Source organism: Phalacrocorax carbo, chromosome 20 (genome assembly GCF_963921805.1).
Source record: "Phalacrocorax carbo chromosome 20, bPhaCar2.1, whole genome shotgun sequence".
In the NCBI taxonomy this organism is placed as follows: Eukaryota; Metazoa; Chordata; class Aves; order Suliformes; family Phalacrocoracidae; genus Phalacrocorax; species Phalacrocorax carbo.
This window is the reverse complement of record NC_087532.1, coordinates 253,844-273,077: the sequence shown is the minus strand read 5'-3', so window position 1 is coordinate 273,077 and position 19,234 is coordinate 253,844. Positions and strand designations below refer to the sequence as shown.

At 40.9% G+C, this 19,234-nt stretch overlaps 2 protein-coding genes across 2 annotated transcripts in view; one reads left to right on the top strand and one right to left on the bottom strand.

Moving 5' to 3' along the window:
* Window positions 1–16,780, top strand: part of PER3 (period circadian regulator 3) — a 44,466-nt gene extending 27,686 nt beyond the window's left edge. The window contains exon 21 of the mRNA XM_064470427.1: window positions 16,435–16,780. Within this exon, the coding sequence (XP_064326497.1) occupies window positions 16,435–16,446 (12 nt within the window). The 3' untranslated portion in view covers window positions 16,447–16,780. The remainder of the gene's footprint in view (window positions 1–16,434) is intronic.
* UTS2 (urotensin 2) lies at window positions 836–4,906 on the bottom strand. Its single transcript, XM_009505424.2, has 4 exons — window positions 4,732–4,906; window positions 2,317–2,427; window positions 1,681–1,724; window positions 836–1,058 (listed from the first exon to the last, which is right to left on the bottom strand). Exons 1-4 carry the CDS (start codon window positions 4,832–4,834, stop codon window positions 942–944), a joined length of 375 nt encoding a protein of 124 aa, XP_009503719.1. The 5' UTR covers window positions 4,835–4,906; the 3' UTR covers window positions 836–941.
* Window positions 16,781–19,234: the final 2,454 nt, after the last annotated feature.

Here is a 19,234-nt window from a genome sequence, read left to right as displayed (position 1 = left end):
CATTTACTTTAGATGCCAGGATACAATGTTATGAGAACTGTGTGGTGGCTCAGGGGAGCAAATCTCACTGCCCTCGAGTGCCCAAGCAGGAGGTGGCTTGCCCTAGTAGCACTTGTGATCTACATCCGTCACCTTCCGCATCTGTGTGTGCAGCCACATAAGTGCAGTCACAGAATCTTTTAAGTCATGTCATCCCTGTCTGCCCCTGCTGACTATCCGCAATCCGGATGTCAAGCCTTGACGTTGACAACCATGTTTACCTTCCATGCTGTGCTTGATGATAATGACACACAATTCTTAAAGCCTGTGCTATGCACGGACAACCCTGTTGTCATGGGCAGCTGGGAGCTAGGCAAGGTGCTGCAAAGAAATAGATTTGTGGGTCTTTCTTTACAAGTGACCAAGAGAAACTGTGGTGTCTCTCCAGCGGTAGTGGGAGCAGATGCTTGATCCTGACGTATGCTTATTGTTTCTGTGGTGCATTGGGGGTGGCAGGAAGGGACTGGACACTGTTAAGCTGCTGTCTCTCACCGGCTCAGCACTATCAGGGAATGTAGCAATGAGCCTTTATTCCCGGCACCCCAATCTGCGTCAGGTGACAAAAGAGAAAGACGCAGTTGAGGCATCACTTTTCTGGGAGGGTTCACAGGACCCCATGGGAATCTTGCTTCCCCTGCCTGAATTTTCTTCATGTTGTGTATTTGTCTCTTTGTCCCATTACTTTCTTCCTGTTGTGCTGAACTCTAAGAAAATACTACACTGCTCACAGCATAATTGCAAAACATCAAGAATTTATTAATTTCCAAGTAACATAGAGTCTAAAGTTAGGATGTGTCTTTGTGTTTCTTCATTCTCGGTTTAAATCAAGCAAATCTATATACATGTTTTCAGACATCTGTATAAATTATGCAGCCAGAGTCAGGGAGAGGTGGTTCTCCTGTTCACACACAATATTTCCAGAAGCACTCAGAAAGATTCCCACGTTTCTTGTACTGTTTCCTGTCCTTGGTCAAGAAGCGGCCCAGCAAAGCAATTCGAGGATGATTTCCATAGGAAGTCTGAAGTCAAAGAGCATTAGAGAGGTTACTGTTGGGTGGTAAATGTTCCCAGCTGTAAGGTACACTCTTCGCTGCCGCAACTGGTCCCCAAGGCCTGTGTTCTGACTGGGGGAAGGAGAGGTGTCTGCCCAGCATGCCCAGTGATTTAGATGATGTGCTAAAACTAGTCCCTGTCTTCTGCCTTTACATTAATTCAGCAAAGAAGTGAACAGGAATTATGTTCTGCATTTGCCTAATGGTTCATAACAAACCTGATAATACTGTGTAGCCTATGTTGTAGTGGGGGAAAAAAAATGACATGCAGCTAATACTAGTTAATGTACTGGCCTGGCGAAGCTGGAAATTGGCCTTTATTTAGAAAGCTGTTTTTCTGGAGAAAAGATTGGGGGGGTTTAGAATGAAATGCTCTGCATTACTCGCTCCCTTTTTTTCTTTTCTTTTTTTCTTCCCCTCCTTATCTAACTGCTAAGCGATTCCAGCTTCAAGAACACTGTGGCATGCTTTAATCTATACTGTTTATGAAGTCTGTGGATCTTAAATGGTGTCCCAGTAACAATTCAATGTAGTTTAAAATGTGGAGTCTTGTTTTTCTTGTTTCAGTGACAGATGATCATTTACTTACCTCTTTGATATTCTCCCTTGCGTTGTAGCTGCTGGGGCTAAGACCTGGTAGAGGGGAGACATAATGAAAAGTCTTACTACTTACAAACTGCAAACCTACATGAGTCATTCTTGTGTGCTGTTATGCCATAGCCAGCAGAATTCTTGCACTGGAACATTCAGAGGACCCTTTTGCTGCAGCACAGACAGTTCTTGTAGCACACAGTTCCAGCAGCATCTGGGCCTCTGAAGATGCAAGCTGTGCTGTTACTCCTCAGCAGGCATCTGTGATGTCTGTTGCCCCCAGATCACCTATTGATGTTGATTCTGCACTTTCTGCAAGTACTGATGGTTTTTAAGAGACTGTGCTACTTGGTTTTTCCTGCTAGCTCCTCTAGGGCAACCTTTGCCTTGCCCCAGTTCTGCTATGTGGAGGTTTTGCTATACTAATTTGGAGACTTTGCCAGCTAGTATTGAGGCGCAAGCTTGGCTGCTCAGCAGGTTTCCCCAAAGACCCAGTTACCTAAAAGGCAGATGTGGCTGCAAATACATAATGTTGTATTTCAGTAAATACCCAGGAGTCAAGGCACGGTATCTGTGGAAGCTGGACATGCCAACCATGGGCACTCTCACATAAATCGCTGTGATAAATCCTCACCTGCTTTGGTGTCCTCGGTCAGTGTGCCCAAGAGCTCTGGCAGAAACTGAAGTAGGGAAGTGCTTCCTAGGCTGCCCAGCTGTGCCAGGTTTAATCTTGAATCTTCCTCAGCTGCAAATGGAAGATGATAGAAACAGGCATACAGTAAGTCTTTTCCCTGTTTCAATCTGTCTCTGATGATTTCTGATCAGGCCTGTTGGCCCCACCTGTTGAAGATTATCATGAAATCACCAATTATCCTCTTCATTTAATGAATATAATAGGGGATAGTTGGGGTTTTGTATGGGTTGTTTATTTTTTCTTTCCTTCCTTTAAGAAAAGATACCTTCCTGATGTTAATCTCAGGTTCTTATTTCTCTGGCAGATCTTCCTTTCAGAAAGCTTTTTGACCGACAGCAGTCTTTCCCATTGCCTGGGGAACTCGCAGCCTAATCCTTCTGGTACTCAGCTGTAGACAACGCAGGCTTGTATATTATTTATTTTAGTCTATTTCTTTATCAGCTAGTTCCTATGCAGGAGCTTTTCTATGAATAAAGACAAAACTTTCTGTTCAAGGCCTGTTAACCTGCTTGGTTTCCCATCTATTAAATGAACTAAAATGGGGGGGAATGGTAGGAATAAACGTAGGAAATCTTAAAACATATTTTGGCAGCTATGCTTCTCAGTGCATTTGAATCATCTCTCTCATTTGATGTGCATACCAGTACAGATATTATTACTTTTTCTGAAGCAACAGATTGCTGATACCTGATGGAGGTAATTTGTATGTGCATGGAGAATTTAGAACTCTGTAACTAGTGTGTGCCCCAAGGCAGGTTGCCAACAGGAGCCCTTGGCAGTGTTATACTTGAGGTAAACAAGGCTTCTGTAATCTAAGCAGTAAATTTAATCTTTGCTAATATAGAGCAGACATGCAAAATTGTGGGCAATGAGAAGGTGCTGTTATCAAACACTAGTTGTGTAGATGGATATCATTTTGTAGTTGCACTATTAGATGATACTGTGGAGTTTTAGTTGCTCTTACCTGCAGGGATGGGTGGGATTGTATAGCTCCTCAATAGGGAATATGCAAGGAAATAAACTACTGAAACTAGTCCCCCAACATTTCAGAAACTTGGACCAAGATCAAGAACTTGAAGACCTTGGACATCCACGTTGTTAGTTTGTTCACTCTACCAAAGGACAATTGCAAAGGACAGTGGGGATTTCAGTGTAAGGCTCTGAATAACAATAATGTAACTTCCCTGTGCTATGCAGAGACAATTCATACCTCTAGCCTTGTATTATTTTTTAAATTCAGAGCAGCATTAGCAGGTAAATTTGCTTTGAGATTAAAAAACAAAACAAACAAAGCACCACAACCCTTTTCAATAGAGTTCTACTCCTGTCTTGCCCAGCCTAGAGACTTTTTATATTAGCAAGGAAGATTTAATAAGCCTAATGGATGTCTTCAAGCAGATGCAATAATTGTTAGAGCCAGCTTGTTCATCCTATGATGTGATAGATGTTATCCATACTGAGTCATGGTTGCTGTAAATGCAAGTTACATAGTGGAAGGCTTGAGAAGATGCTGGCTTAGTGCATCCAATATTTACAAAGCAAACTAGCGACTACTGATACCTATAAACCAGCACAACAGCTGTTGCACCTGCAAAGCAGGTAAGAACAGCCACCTTTTAATAGTCAGCTTTATGCAACAACTTTGCGTTTGATTTGCCTGTTCTTTCAGAACTCATTTCAGAAAATGTTCCAGCATGGGTCAGGTCTGCTAACAGTAACTTTCCAGACTCTGTTGTACATTTTTACTGAGCCATTTTAGTCTTGACTTACAGTATAATTTCAAACTTTGAGGACAGCTTTTTTAAACAAAGATTTATTCTTTCTCGGGGCTGAATGGAATCTGCATTAGTGTGAACAAATAGCATGCTCAATACATTGCTATTTTTGTAGTGTAAGACAGACTTGCTTGTTCTTGATCTAAGTAGGACTGCATTAATCTTTGCAGTAGGCTTCCCTCTTTTTAAATACAACTTCAGTTAAACATAGTGCATTTTAAAATGGAAGAGGAGAAAGTGTACAGCCAAGATTCTTTAAATTATGCAATGCCTCCTAATGTTGCTTCAAAGACGGAGGCTGTATATGCCAGCTCACATTCAGTGCTAGAAGGCTCAGATACCTTTGTCTCCTGGGTCTCAAAGCAGCAGGAAGAAATATTTAGGGCACCCAACCTCTTCATTTTACAAGACTAGCACCCACCGATGATGTCACTCGTGCTGCCAGTCTTCTAAAGACATTCCAGCTTTTTCTACAGCCACTCAGTGCAGATAAAGGCCCCTCAGAAAGCATACCTGCTTCTCTTCTGGTTTTACTGCTCCAGCCCCTGCTTTATGATCATTAAAATCAAAAGACTCTTACCTGAGAGTCGATAAGGCATCTCACTGGCATTGGTGATAGGGAGAGATGAGAGAGGACAGGAGAAGCTGACAATAATGAGACAGCAGAATACCAGCTTATGCATCGTTGCTGTGTCAAATATATTTCGTCTTTGTCTACCCCTGTAACTCAGAACTCCTGTCTGACTGTTGCCTCTGCTCCCAGTTTCACCCGTTATATAGCCACTCATGACCTCATAAATACCATCATGTCCTCTCCCCCCCCTTCAAAAAAAATCCAATGAATTTATTGCCCATTGATTCTAAATGGAAACCACTTTGCATTGATGTAATTTTTCAAGGTAACAGTTCACAGACAATAAATTTACTGTCTTATAGCTTGGTGTACAAAATGGATATTATATCAAACCAAGCACAGTAAAGTTTATAAATCTGGAATTGAAAAAAAAAAAAGTAACTTCCAGTTATAAATCATGAGTTAACAAAAGGGTCAGACGTTGGTTGAAATGACCAGGGCAGTAAGACAGCTGATTTATGAGCCTTAGCAGGCTTGACGCAAAGCAACTGATATGAAATACACTTTTTTTTTATCCTTTTGTGAGATGGATGGATGTGTTGTGTTGTATTTGGGGTTCTTGTGCCAGAAAAAGTAAAAGAGGAAGGGAGTTAAAACATCTAGTTAATTTGCAAAGAGAATGTTAGGGGAGTTCTTTTTGGGTTTTTTTCCCTCCCTTGTAGCGTTTCACATCTATTTATTTGAGAAGACTTCATCCAGTGTTGCCCTAGAGAATTATCTTGGCAGAGAAAGTACAGCTTCCATCTGGAGACTTGCTTGGTACATATAAACTACTTTGGTTGATATTAAACGTGGTCCCTCACTAGACTGGGAGACCCTTTTCCATTTCACTTGTCTTCTCTTTCCCTCAGTTGGAACAACCTACTTAATTCTGTGTGTGCTAGCTAGCTTTTTTCCCCTGTTTGCCTTTTGCTTTTATTTAATGCTAACACAATAGTTTCTGTATGTAGTCTCATGTTAGCCTTTATTTCCCTTCATCTACTTACAACTTCATTTTTCCTATCAAAGAGTAAGGACTGGCTGGATTGGTCCCTCATCTGCGATATCCATGAAGCATGATATCCAAGTGTACAGAGCCTTGAAAATAAGAAAAGTAAATTTATGAGAATTTTCTTTCCTTTAAGTCGTGAGAAGATTGTGCCTGTTCAGGTTCATAATAAATTGAGGTTCTGTAATAGTCTTTCCTGCCTCTCTAACCAACAGTTTGTGCCTTCAAATGCTCTTCAAAATACTACGAAATCCAGCTAATGTTACTAACGTTCTTTCCCTATGCTGAAATTATGTGAAACTGCATGATATTTGTAAATTGCAAAAGGAGTGAACTTACCCATTTCCTTTTTCCTTTCTTAACATTTCTTGTTGAAGATTAGTGTTTACATTATAAATGCTGTGTCTCCTAGACCTAAGTTCAAGCTAGCTACATCGGTCATATAGAACAGATGTATTTCTGCTGCAGGTCTAATTCAAAGAGAGCGTGCCTCTCAGGTGCATGGTTAACAAGTTATCCAGAAAAGCTGTGGGCTCTGTGAATCACAGAGTGGTTGAGGTCAGAAGGCACCTGGAAATTGTCTAAACTAACCCCTTCCTGCTTAAAGCAGGGCCAGCCAGAGCAGTTTGTCCAGGAGTGTGTCCAGTCAGATTTGAATAGCTTTAAGGATGGAATAGGTCAGAACTTCAAAACTAGGCTTGATGAGGCCCTGAGCATCCTCATATAAGGCTAAATGCTGTGCTTTGAGTGCTGAGGTGGGGAGTGGAAGAGGTGAGAGAGGACCTTCAGAGGTCCTCCCAACCTAAACTTCTCTATTATCCTCTGTGTGTGTAAAGGTCTAGTATTGACTTACAGAACACATGCTCAGGTGTCTGAACTACAAATCCTGTTTCCCTGGACTTCTCTTTGATGTGAGTGGATATGACAAAAGAACTTCTCTACAGAATTAACCTAATACATTTTATATGCCTCTTTCCCTGTGCTTCCCTACAAGAGAAATAAGTAGCTGGAGAGGAATTCTCTCTCCTCATCTGAGTCATGCAACTCTCTGTTCCAAAACTGCAGACAGTAATTAGGTCTGATTTGATGCATGATCTCACTGTTGGTGCTGGATGCTCTGTACAAATGCTTCTCCTTCAGTGAACTATCAATGACAATGGCATTATCAATATTCGCTCTGAGCATCGCCAAGGAAAGCTAATGAAGCACTCTTCACAAGCAACTTGTGTCCTTTGCCTTCTCTCAAGGAACACTCAGCCTCCTAGAGCCATCATGAAGTGCGTCATGTGGAAGTTGGGCAACTTGCCTGCAGCTTATTGCCTTTACTCACATTTAAAGTTGTCGCTTAGACACTCTTTCCTCCACCAAAATGTCAAAGGCATTTTCCTCAGGGGACAGTGCAGACGTCATCATCATGCAAAGCAAAGAACCAGCTCATCCTAAGCAAAGGTGCAAAACCCTGAATACATGGGTGAGGGAAGTAAATGTGAATTGCACTTTGAAAACTTGGAAGCTGATTTGCAAGAAACTGCTTTAATTTTTCTCAAACCTACTATTTCATGGGAAAACTTTTTCAAGTTCTTACTTATGCTAACAGACTTTTTTTCAAGTGCTTCAGTTTGAAATAACAGGGCAGCAACAGCCCAGATAAATTTCTGAGCAAACTCTGAATAGTAAGTATACGTTACCCTGTTGTAAAATATTATCCTTAATTATCAGAAGCAGCGTATACTCTTGGTTCAAGATGATGGCTCGTGAAGAATAAGTTGCTAATAAAGTCAAGAAAACTTAAAAAGGCAAAACAAAACCAACCAAAAACACCCCCAAAAAAATTATCCACCTTCTGAGTAAAATAGTAAGGATTAATTTAATCTGTATCACAAGAGTTCTTTCCTCTGTTTTAAAGTTCTTTATGGTAAGTAAGCACAAGTTGTTATTTTGGTCAAATATAGTGACAGTTGGTAAAAGCAGGAATTTCAGAGATGTGATTTAGCAGTAGCATTTGTCTGAGGAGCTGTTTCCTAGGATATAACTTTTGGTGCAACTTTTTGGCTTGAATTGAGTGGGCACGGAGAGAGGTGTGCAGTAGGACGTTTTTGTGTTGACACTGTAATTGCAGATGAGCTTATTATTATATAAATGTTCAGCTCTTCCTTGAGTTTTACTAGAATTTTTAACTTAACATCTTGTTTCAATTAGTTATATATGTTGGCCGGTGTGAGAGAAAAAATATTTGTAGTGTTATTTACTTCCCTGCTAAGGTCTAGCATATCAGTTACGGGTTTGGGGGTTTTTGCTGTGCTGACACTGCTGGTCTAGCAGATATCCATCCTCATTAACACATAAGAAGTGAAAGTTAACTTAAAATTTCCCATATTAGCTAATTATTGAGCTTCATAACATGATTATTAGATCTACACTGCATACTGAAATGGCTGTCTTGTGAGATCATGTGTGCAATAAGGGGTTTTTTGTGCTACTAGCTTGCATTGCTTTACATCTATGCTGCATTTTAGAGTGGGCTGAGAATAGCCTGTTGAGAGACTCAGCAGATCAAAGGAAAAACCTAACTATAACTTGGGCAGTTGCTGTTAACTTAATTTTTTGACCATGCTTCTTCTGCCTGCTGTGTGCAGATCATAATGCAGTGCATGTGTAGTATGTTCTGTATAACTGAATAGTACTATGGGACGTATTTGTGTATGCAGAGTAGTATTTCTGTCTTCTGAATTTCTCTAAGTTACGTAAGATCTCAGGGAGGTTCTGACCTAGGTTTTCTTGTTCTGTGGTGGGCTGAAGTGAGTATGTGCACTTAACTGAACATATACCTCTGCATAAATGAAGATGGCAGGTCTGTAGGCCTTTCTGAAGATATTTTGCTACACAGATGGCAAGTGGTCTAAAAACTCTAGTGCAGAATCACAGCTGCCAAAACATTGCTCCTTCATAGTATAGTTTCCACCAGTTTGGGGGAGGGGGGGAAACCCTCTTGATTTTTTTGGCCCTGCTGGGCTGGCACACTGTAGTCTGGGTATATTCTCCAAGTGAAGCTTGACAAACTGGTCCTTAATTCCCCTGTCCTCTCAGGACTACAGAATTAGCAAAGGGAAGCTTCACACCATTTGATGTGAAGGAAAGTAAGTCTGGCATGACTGGAGCTTGGAAATATAGCACATCGATATCTTATGGGAATTGGGTTCTGGGTAATGCAGCCACAAACAGAGGAGCAGAAACCAGATCTTGAAATAAGTTTTCTTCCACAAAAAGTGTAATGGAACTAACTATGCAATTATGGTTTATTTTTAAAACTGAAATTATGAGAACAGACAGCATAAGGAGAGAGAGGAATGCTTCTGCAGCAAGAATGGATCTTTCTCTTTACCTTTCACTCTCTCTCCCAAGGTATCCCAAATAACCTGTTCAACCCTCATAAGAAATCATGATCTGGACAAAAGCAGAATAAAACCTGCTTTATCTCATTTTTTTGGTCAGCACACTGCACAGAAAGGAGTACAAAGCAGCCTTGCTGAAAGGCATAGGCTGTTAGTCAGTGACTGTCCGTACTTATGCTCTCATTTCATCAGTCACTGCTATAGTGCAAGCTGGAGACTTGGGCTCATTTTCTTTGGAGGTGCATGTCTGCTTCTGCAACACCGCTGCACTTGGAACCAGTAGATGTTTCCAATTTGGGCTGCTTTTCTGCAGAGAAGTCTGTTGTGAAGCATTTTCAAGGTGAAGTACTGGATTTTTAGAGACCTGCCAATAGTCCAGAGCAGCCCAGATCAGCTCTGATCCTAGACACAGTGCACCTTTCCTTTCCTTCCTGGTGTGGGGAGCGTGAAGGGAGAGACTGCTGAGAAAGACCTGGGATAGGTGAATACATTTTCCTGTTCTGTTTTCTAAATAGGCTTACATTAGCTTTTTGCTAATTTTTAATGGCTTTTGGCTGTATTTTTTAACGGCTAGCTGGTGTTGCCTTGACCAGTAACAGGTACCTCATTTTTTCAGGCTACGTTTCAAAGACAAGAAACCTTCTCTCTCTGCTCACACTGACTTTGTCCCCCAGTGGGTTTAAGGTTGCTGATAACAGAATTGCTGCCCTGGAAGGTGACACTGAGAAACTTCCTGAAAAAGGTTGGGGTGCCCAGGGAGCAGGCACTGGAGCTGAGTCCTCTGGAACAGGCTTAGGAACTATAAAAGATAGCTAAATTGGGGAAAAGGAAACATGTGGTGTTGGTCTGGGTTCGTGGTGGTTGTTTCATTTATCTCTTCTGGAAAAGGTTTTATTTCTCTTCCCTTCTTGCATACATATATGTTTCTCAGCTAAAGAACTCTCTTACCTTTCTTTGAAGAATGATTAAATAAGGTCAAAGGACTTTTACTCTGGAGGAAGTATCCATATAGTGTATTCCTTAGATATTAGTTTTTCTTGAGTAGCTTCACTGATAGGAGCCAGCACCACTGCTGGTATTGGAACTGCGTCGGAAGCTCGGTCTGCTAAAGAGCATCACAACAATTATGTGGATCACAATAAAGCAGACAATTGGGTCAGGACAGTCTCTTCACTCTTGAATGCTGCTTGCATGAAGAGTGGTATGATCTGCTTTGCTTTCTCATTTACTATGACCATCTTTTTCCTTCTCCTAATGCTTTTGCTGTCTTGGCATTTCTAGAAGCAGTCAAGGCTTCTTTTCTTGTCAAGAAGCTTGGAAGGCCTGCCCTTGTTATCTGGTTTAACTCTCTGAAACCACGGGTAAAGCATTTTGTGCAGGATTTTGACCTTCATGGGGCTTGTAAGTAGCAGCCCCAGTGTTAGTCCTTTCTTATGCCTTGTTCCATTCCACATACTAGTTTACCTTTCTTCTGCCTTCCTGCTCGTGCCCCTGTTACATTCTTGGCCCTGTTCCTTTGCCTGCAGTGCCCAGCCTTGTCTGTCCATTTGCTGTAGGTGGAAGTGTAGGGAGTGGAAAGGAAGAAGGAGCTGTTAAAGGGAGGGTTCGGGAGGGTCCGTGCCCGAGCCCGCCCCTGCCCGGCCTCAGCACAGGACCATGGACAGGGAGCGGGGGGCGGCCCTGGCCGCCGCCGGAGCCCTCGGAGGCACGAGGTAGTTGATCGCTGTATTGACGGTGTATGAATACACCGAATAAAGCTGATTTTTTTTATTTTTTTTTTTTTAACTAGCTGTCTTCTTGCTTGGTGCGAAAACAGATGTCCTCAGCAAATAGAACTATGGAGTTGAGCATTGCTTTCCATTCCCCTCTATCCTTGAGCACATCAGCTCCTTCACAGCTCTTCCTCCCTGCGGTTCTGGTCTCCAGAGATCTGAACTTCCAGTCAGCCCTGGTCCTGTCCCTGCTGGTCCATGTCCCCAGGTTGTCCCATAGCATCTGTAGGGATGAACTTAGCGGTGGGGAATAGTTGCCAAACTAAATATCCAGTAATGTTGCTGTATTTGTTCTCAGGATTGTTAGCTCGGATGATGCCTATCAGCTGTGGTCCTTTGTAACTGCAAATAGTGTGTATCATGTCAATAGCTTTTGTTTGTTTGTTTTCTGAAGATGTTTAAATAATTGGTAGAAACCAAATACTACTCTTTGTATGTTTTGTAATAACAATGTTATTCAGAAAAAAAAAATCTAGCAGTGTTATGAGAATGCCCTGCAATGACACGATATATATCAACCTATGCTATGGGTCTGTAGCAGTTTTTGCTACAAATGATGGGAATAGCCATGCTTGAATCTTCTGTCAGAGGCAATTGACTTGCTGCAGAACAAAGCTCACAAATGCACAAGCTTATGTTTGCTGTGGATGATTGGGTAGCGTGATCCTTTAGGAAAACAGCCAAACACAATGCAGGCTTAACAGTACCCTTCCATCTATCTATATATTACAGTACATACATACAGACCTTACTAAACATAATTGATTTATTACCGTTGGTTGGTTGGTTTTGTTTATAGTACTATATAATAACCTGCCTGCTTCCGCTTACTCATCGCGTGAACCTTGGATTCCTGTGTATTCACAGTAGTTTTTCTATGCTAGGGTATCTTTGGACTTTTCTGTAAGTACTGTTGTTTATATAGAGTATACATATATTCATTTTTATCAGCAGTAGATATTATAGTCTTCTTCCTAAAACAATATCACAGTCTTCCTGAGGTTTAATTTAGGTTGTAATAAGGAATTATCAAGCTAACCTTGCTGCAGAACTAGGTGACTGATGCATATTATGACACTTTCACTCTTGTTCCATTCTTAAACTTACACCATGTGTTGTTTTTTAAGTAGATTATTGAGGCTTTTTCCTACAAATTATTGCCCTGGAGTGTGCCCTGCACAGGCGTCTGTATAGCTGAGGATTTAAAGAAATGAACTTCAGCTTTAATGCTTCTGTCTCATAAGGCTTTGAATGCAACTTTTAAAAAGATGTTGCTACTAATGTCAAAAAGGGAAGCAGCAATACTCTGCTGATTCTTTTCTTCGTGGTTTGCATGGTGGGGTGGGCAGGTCAGGCTGTTGTCTTGCGCTTTTTCTGGCTCAAAGTGAAGATGAGCAAAAATACTAAAGCAGCAAATTGCAAGAGATAGATGAGGCTTAAGAGTAGTCTTCCAGATTTCACTGCCGAAGACTACTTCATGCTCTGTTAACTGCACAGTGCTCCACCTCATGAGTTTTTTGTTACAGACTATTTTATTGGAACCCTATTAAGATTTTGCTGTTTTTGAAGATGGTGCCCTGTTTCATTAGCTTAAAGAGCAGGAGGATAAGGGCTTGTACCTACGGTGGGGATGGAACAAAGGCAGTTCTGTCAGAGGTGTTCTTAAGCTTTTCTTTATTTTTTTCCTGTCCAGATTTTCACATTTAGTGTATACATGTTCTTCCTGTTTTCATCACAGAGCTTAGGATCACTTATCACTCTAATATCCACAACTGATGCTAGCGGACAAATTTCAGGTAGCTCTGTAGAAGTTCAGTGCGTGGGCAGGAGCCACTGGCTAATTTAAGAGGTATCCTAATAATCATTGTCATTTAACTGTCCTACTTAGTGTAGGCTCACAAAAGCAGACCTTAATTTTTTCACTTTGCTTTCCAAATGCATAATAGCTTTAATCCTTCACTACTTGGAGATTTTTTTGTTAATTAAATTGAACCTCTTCGAGCTCGGTGATTCACATTTCAGGACAAACGTGTACTTAACGGGCAATGTTGGCATAGGTCTCACTGGGCAACCTGAGGTTTAAAGGGGTTCTTTCAAGGTTATTTTGTAAATGAATGTGCATTTCTTGGCAGTCAGCCGCGTGGAATCTTCCCTTTGCTAAGAGGCAGAGTCCAGTTTATCAAATAGTTCCCTCTACAAGTGTTAACTGATTTTTCTTTGTGATGACTGCCTGACTTTCTGACTGATGTTAACCAGAGTGGAAAGCTGTCCCTGGAGATGGGAATGATCAACAGGAGCCAAAATTAACAAGGGTGAAGGAAGTAGACGCCAGATCTTTGTCTTCTGATTTGGCAAGTTGAGTATTTCTCCTACACTGGAACTAAGGAATGGGAGCAAAGTCCTTTTTTCTGCAAGAATTCCCAAGGCAGATTTATGATCTAAGAAAGTTCTGAAGAGCAGTCACTATTTAGCCTGTTACTCTTATTCCTTTGCTACGCACATATTTTTATGAGTAAGGCTTGTAACAGACAGGACCAGCTGGTTAATTCTGAGCAGAGTCTGCTGAAGAGATATGGAAATAAGAAAAATGCACCTGTGCTTGGAAGCATATGGCTTCCATGCTTGAAAGAGTGGGATTAGGACCTGTATCACAAGGAAAGGATGTCTATCTGATGTGCTTATTCAAGCACAGGCCTGCCTTTTCTCTTTATGGTCTTGCTGCCAGCTATGTACCTTCTTTATTCTAATGTGGAGAAGAATCACCTGGTTAAGGAGAACCCTCGTACATCAGGAAGTGAAGAACATGTCAGACCAGGAGAGGAAAGGCTGCAGATCTTTGCAAAGAACAACACTCAAACCAGCTTTTAGGTGGCCTTTATGTTTCTGCTCTCATTCCATCCATTTCTCTACCAGTCCTTGTGACAATCCTCCTTCCTGAAGCTGGAGAGGATGATGGGGAGGTATTTCTGGCTGTTTGTAACAGCTCAACTCTGTTCTTGGCCTTTTCAGCTGAGGAGGTGGGTTGCTTTACAAAACCTAGAGCAGGCCTATAGTATCCCATCCCAGCACCTGTGTAGCTTTTCTAAAAATCCTCTACAAGACAAGCAGGAGCTGTGCTTAGAAGGAAATAATCCATTGACAACCATCATCTGTGGGAACAGGGTAGTGCCGGAAGCCTCCAAAGCCGCCTTCATTCACCATTTGTTTCTGTCACCATACTGATGTTTTATTTACATGATGATCTCTTTCCATGTCATAAGGAATAACTGAAGAAGGTGCAGAAGCAGTTATATAAGGTGGGATAATTAGTACTGCCACAGCACAGTAAATCCTTTTCCTGTTCTGTAATTCCCCAAGGCATATTTAATCAGTCTTGAAAAGCACATAAATGCTACATGTTATAGACTCACTGTTTCATGTGAGAAGTATTCTGATCATAGCCTACCCTGTTGATAAGTGCAGACATAGTGAGATGCAATGACGAGACAATGTGTTACTGTCATACCCATTGGCTTCCTGAGCAGAGTGCCTGTTCAGATTTCTAAATCCTTTAACTCTCCAGTTAAAGAACAGCAGCTTCCTTTTCTCTTACTAGAACTCCTAAGTTTGAGGGAACCATCAGGCATTTTCTGTGGTTACACCTCTATGTCTATAAGGTAATACACTTACTGAGGCGTGCCACAGCAAGTCAAAAAGATGCGTTATTAAAGGTGGCTGTAACACCAATAATGTAAATCGGGGGAAAAAACGTCTTTGGCCTTCTGATGAGATTGTATCTTGATAAGACAACTGAGGAGCTGAATTGCAATGTTGCAGCTCCTCTGGAGTCAATCATGTTTCCTCCCACTGCTCCTTTCATATACCTGTTCACTGTATTTTCTGTCCTAGTTTAAGAAAAAATAACTTATGCTTTACATACTCTAATAAATGTTGCTTTAGGCATGTATGTGTGGTTTCTTTTGAATTGTGTTCTACTCTTCAAAAATTGCTCTAAAATTTGTGTAGAGGTTTACTGAGTAGAAGTAGTATGATCCCTTTTTTGGGGGTGGGGGGGGCGGGACAGGGACAAATTTGCCTTTTTAAAAGCCTGTATAGTGTTCTCTTCAGGTTAAATGGTTTATACTTGTTCTAGATGGAAAGTATTGAAATATCAATGCTGTGAATATTAGAAGAATGCTTCTCAAGTCTATAGTGTTGCAGCTAAAGGCAAATTTTCTCTTTTACCACTCCATCTGCTTTCCTCTTTTTTTCCAGAATTACGTTTGTTCTAAGCCTCTGAAATGCTTGTGTACAGGAAAAAAGTGAGCTAATATAACCTAAGATTTGCTTTAAAACTGACTTAAACAGGTAATTTGGACATTTTATTTCAGTTTTGAAAAGACTTGTTTCAGTTTGGATTATGTAAACTGAGAGTAGATTTAAGATATACCACAATAAGTTGTCCTTCAGTAGAAGTAGGTGTCTTTGTATGGGGTTTTGCTCTTGGTAAATCAAATAAAACCTGATTTATTTTCTTAATGCAAACAGGTTAGACAAACAGGAGAGACTTCCTGATTTCTGTGGGTGTTGGTTTGGGGTTTGTTTTTTTTCTTCCCACAAAAATATAATCCAGTTTGCTTCAGAGTATCACAGGAATCGTCTGCTGCTTTAACTGGCAGGCACCCAGAATCTAGAAGGTGAAAGGAAACATAGTAGGTGATATCATAACAAACTCTTGCCAAATTGAGGTTAGAGGGAATTTCCATTTTCTTTGTAGATGGTATTAAAAGTTCTTATTTACAGTGAGGGCAATGACGGTATCCACCAGCCTTTTTCGTGCCAGTTCTAGGGAGAGAAGGATGCTTAGCCATCTGCTCCTGATGCACAGCTAACACAGAACCTGTAGGATGGAGAACGGGTGATAGAATATGACTTTGTATAATTTTAATAGTGCAACTTACCTTGCCTTTTTATCACCTGTTTAAAATGCAGATGGAGTGGTACAAGTTGCCTGTGAATGCTGTTTTCTATGGGTTAAGTCTCTTCAGTGCAGACTGCCTCCTATGGAGGTTTTCACATGATCAGTGTTGGGACCAGAATGACTGTCAGGGAAGACTATGCTTCTATCCTGTGAAGGATCTGATAGAAAGCCTGAAAACAAGAAATCATATTCTGCTTTTAAAAAGATATGATGTTTAGCTGTTTGAGAGGAGCTATTACAGTTTCAGAGTCTCTATCACACATAAACATCAGGCACAGAAACGCACAAGCGTGCCTGTAGAAGACAGGGAGGTGAGAGACAGAAAGACCTCTTGCTGTGAACCTTTTGCTTTCCTGAGTCGCCCAATTCTTTCAAGAAATTACGAAGCCAAGACATGTGACAAACATGCTTTTAATTACCAATGCTAGTAACTGTGCCAGGAAATGGTGCTGGTTCTGGAAGCAATAAAAAAGCAGCAGGCTCCCCTGCTTAAACTCATCTTTAAAAAGAATTTGTCTCCTTTTTCCATGTCTTCAGAACTCTGCCTGACATCACCTGGGCCTCCGCACACAGTCTGGCGAAGAGGACACTTTCTGACTTCCAAGAAAAACAAATGGAAATGCAAAAAGCTTGCATCTGGCCTGTTACCTCATCCTTGGCCACCTGGGCTTGAGAGTCGTCAAGGCATTCCCTGTTCCTTTTTGCTTGCTACATAATAAATTAGAAAGGCTGTTGAGAAAAGAGACGCTCACAGAAAGCAGACAACACTTAAAGTTCAAAAAGTTAGGAGGACTTATCTGCATTATTTCTACATGAACTAGAAAGTTTTTCTTCAGGAATTAAAGAATCTGGATGTTCAATAAAAGCTCCGTGTGAAGCCAAGATGCAAATGACCTGTCAGTTATTTGTCATCACTAAAAAATATTACTTTTCCACAACCCTGGTTCTGAATTATGGACAGCCAGGCTTTACTCCTTCTGCCTTCATTACCAATAATCGAAGACGCATAGTGCAGTTTCTTCACCTTTGCTGAAGGATTTTACAGTGCTCAACACACATGCAGGAAGACTGTCATCCTTTGTGTTAAGAAACAGACAAAATTGGCTACAAATTCTGTTCAGGAAAGCTAGTAGAAGCTTAATTCTGACGACAGTGGGGTTTTTTTAATCTAGTCATTGATGATTCCTAAGTCTTACTGTGCAATGTTTTTACAAAACCCTGGGAGAACAAACCATGCAAAAAATTGCAGGTGGCATCCGGAATGGTCTAGGTCAGATGCCTACACCATTTCTGCTTCTGTGACTTGTATAGTAGCCACTTGTCAACTACCGATAGGCACATTATCTAGCTTTGACCAAAGTTTTATTAGCTGCCGTGGATTTTTTCAGAAGGCAAAAGAATAATTTTAAAAGGAAAAAGTGGAAGTTACAAATACGTGGCTTTTTGCAGGTGCAAACTTCCAAACAATCTTAATTGATGAGTCTGCCCATTGTGTTTCCATAACATACTGCCAGAAGTGGTTTCACAGCTGTGTCTGCTGTGTGCATAATGAAAAAGGAGGATCTAAGCAAGTTCTTTGCTACTTTTAAATCAAAATATCTGTTTATATGGGGTCTAGAACGGGAGTGAGCTCCACATAAATTTGTTCTATGTGGTCACAGTGAAGGCAAATTTCACAGCACACAATGACTTTATGTTCAAAGAAGTGCATGATTCTTTGGCTATAATTCAGGTTCTTTATAGAAAGCCACAGTTCACAGAACTTGAAGACTGTATACATCTGAAAACTGCTAAACACTCCAACTACCTCAGTGTTTACAGTGCTGCTTTTCTTATGAACTGTAATGTCCCAATCTGGTGCTTAGTGGCAAAACAGACTAATTCACCTGTATTTCTCTTCAGTTCTATGATGACCTCGTGAAATAAGGTGCTGCTGCCAAGGCATTTTGGTTGCAAGCAGGCACTGCAGTCTGTAAAGTGCCTCAGCCTTCCCTTTGCATTTGTACCATAAGTTATTTCACTTCTGAGAATAACCTTTCTTTCAGCCTTTGCTTTCAGGGCTTCTTGGTTCTTACTTATAAACTTACCTGCTCTGAAGATGTCATTGAAGTATTTCACAAACTTAGCCAGTCTCTTACTCTGCTTCTGTGGTCAGATGATGTGCGTTGTTGTGAAACGCGGGCATACCTGCATAGGTTTGACAACAGTTTCTTGTGCCAACAAAACCTGTTATGTCATTAATTCAGGCTTCTGCACTCTCAAATGACAGAAGTCAGGGTAGAATTATCCACTTAATCCTTTGATTGAAAGGAAGATTGCTCCAGACATTTTATTCAGAATGTATTTTCTTTCTGTGAATGACTATTCCTTGAAATAGTATAGGAAGCTAGTTGTGGTGTAAATGAGTCTTTTATCCTCAGACATTAATTTGCACTTATTTATGTTTTTTTTTTTTCCTCCTCCACAGGCTTTGTTTTGATTTAGGGGAATTTTATGCCGCTCCTGAAGCTTCAGTATAAAACAGCAAAACCGAACCACCTGGAAAAATTGTTGTAATGAGCACCTCGCTGTTCAGGAAGCAGATTGGCTTCTGCTTCAGGTATAGAAAAGGAAATTAAGGGTTTTGCACTCTTTGGAGCACTTCAAAATATATGCAGAATGCACTAACAAAATGTAAAATTCCAACTGGCTTTGGTCTTTCCAAGGAGAAACCACCAGGTGTTTTGAGTTTTTGCAGGACGGCTACATTAATTCTCATACTTTACATGTGGATTAGAAACTACTCACAAGCAGGATTTTCCTCTGTTCTATGTTGGCCCTAAATCAGAGTTCTTCACCCGATGTGCAAAATGCTGATCAACACGCAGACTCGGTGTTTGTCTTTAGCGCCAGTCTGCAGAGTCAGGTGCCGGGCATTTAACACCAGCCAGCACACTTTTTAGAAATACATGGGGTCTTTAATGCAAAATGATAACAAAGAAGAAATATCTGATTGGTTGTTGGCATAAAAGTTTATCTGCACATGTCCTAATTTTAGTTCAGCTCATTATATTAAGGTGGGCTTATATTTACATTTAAAGTCTCCTCCTAGGGACCTGCTTTTTAGTATTATAATTACCAAAGGTAACTAGAGGTCAGACCTTCATCCTACTGCTACCACTAAGTTACTGCTTAACTTTGCATCCTACTGTGGTTTCTGCTTGAACAATGGCTCACCCCAAGGCAGGTATTTACAGGTCCTCATTTTAGGGACTTTCTATTCTGGTTGTCTGGTTTCAGGACAGACCATCGTGGTTGTCTTAACCCTATTGTCCACTGGTGCAAAGGTCGCTCTATT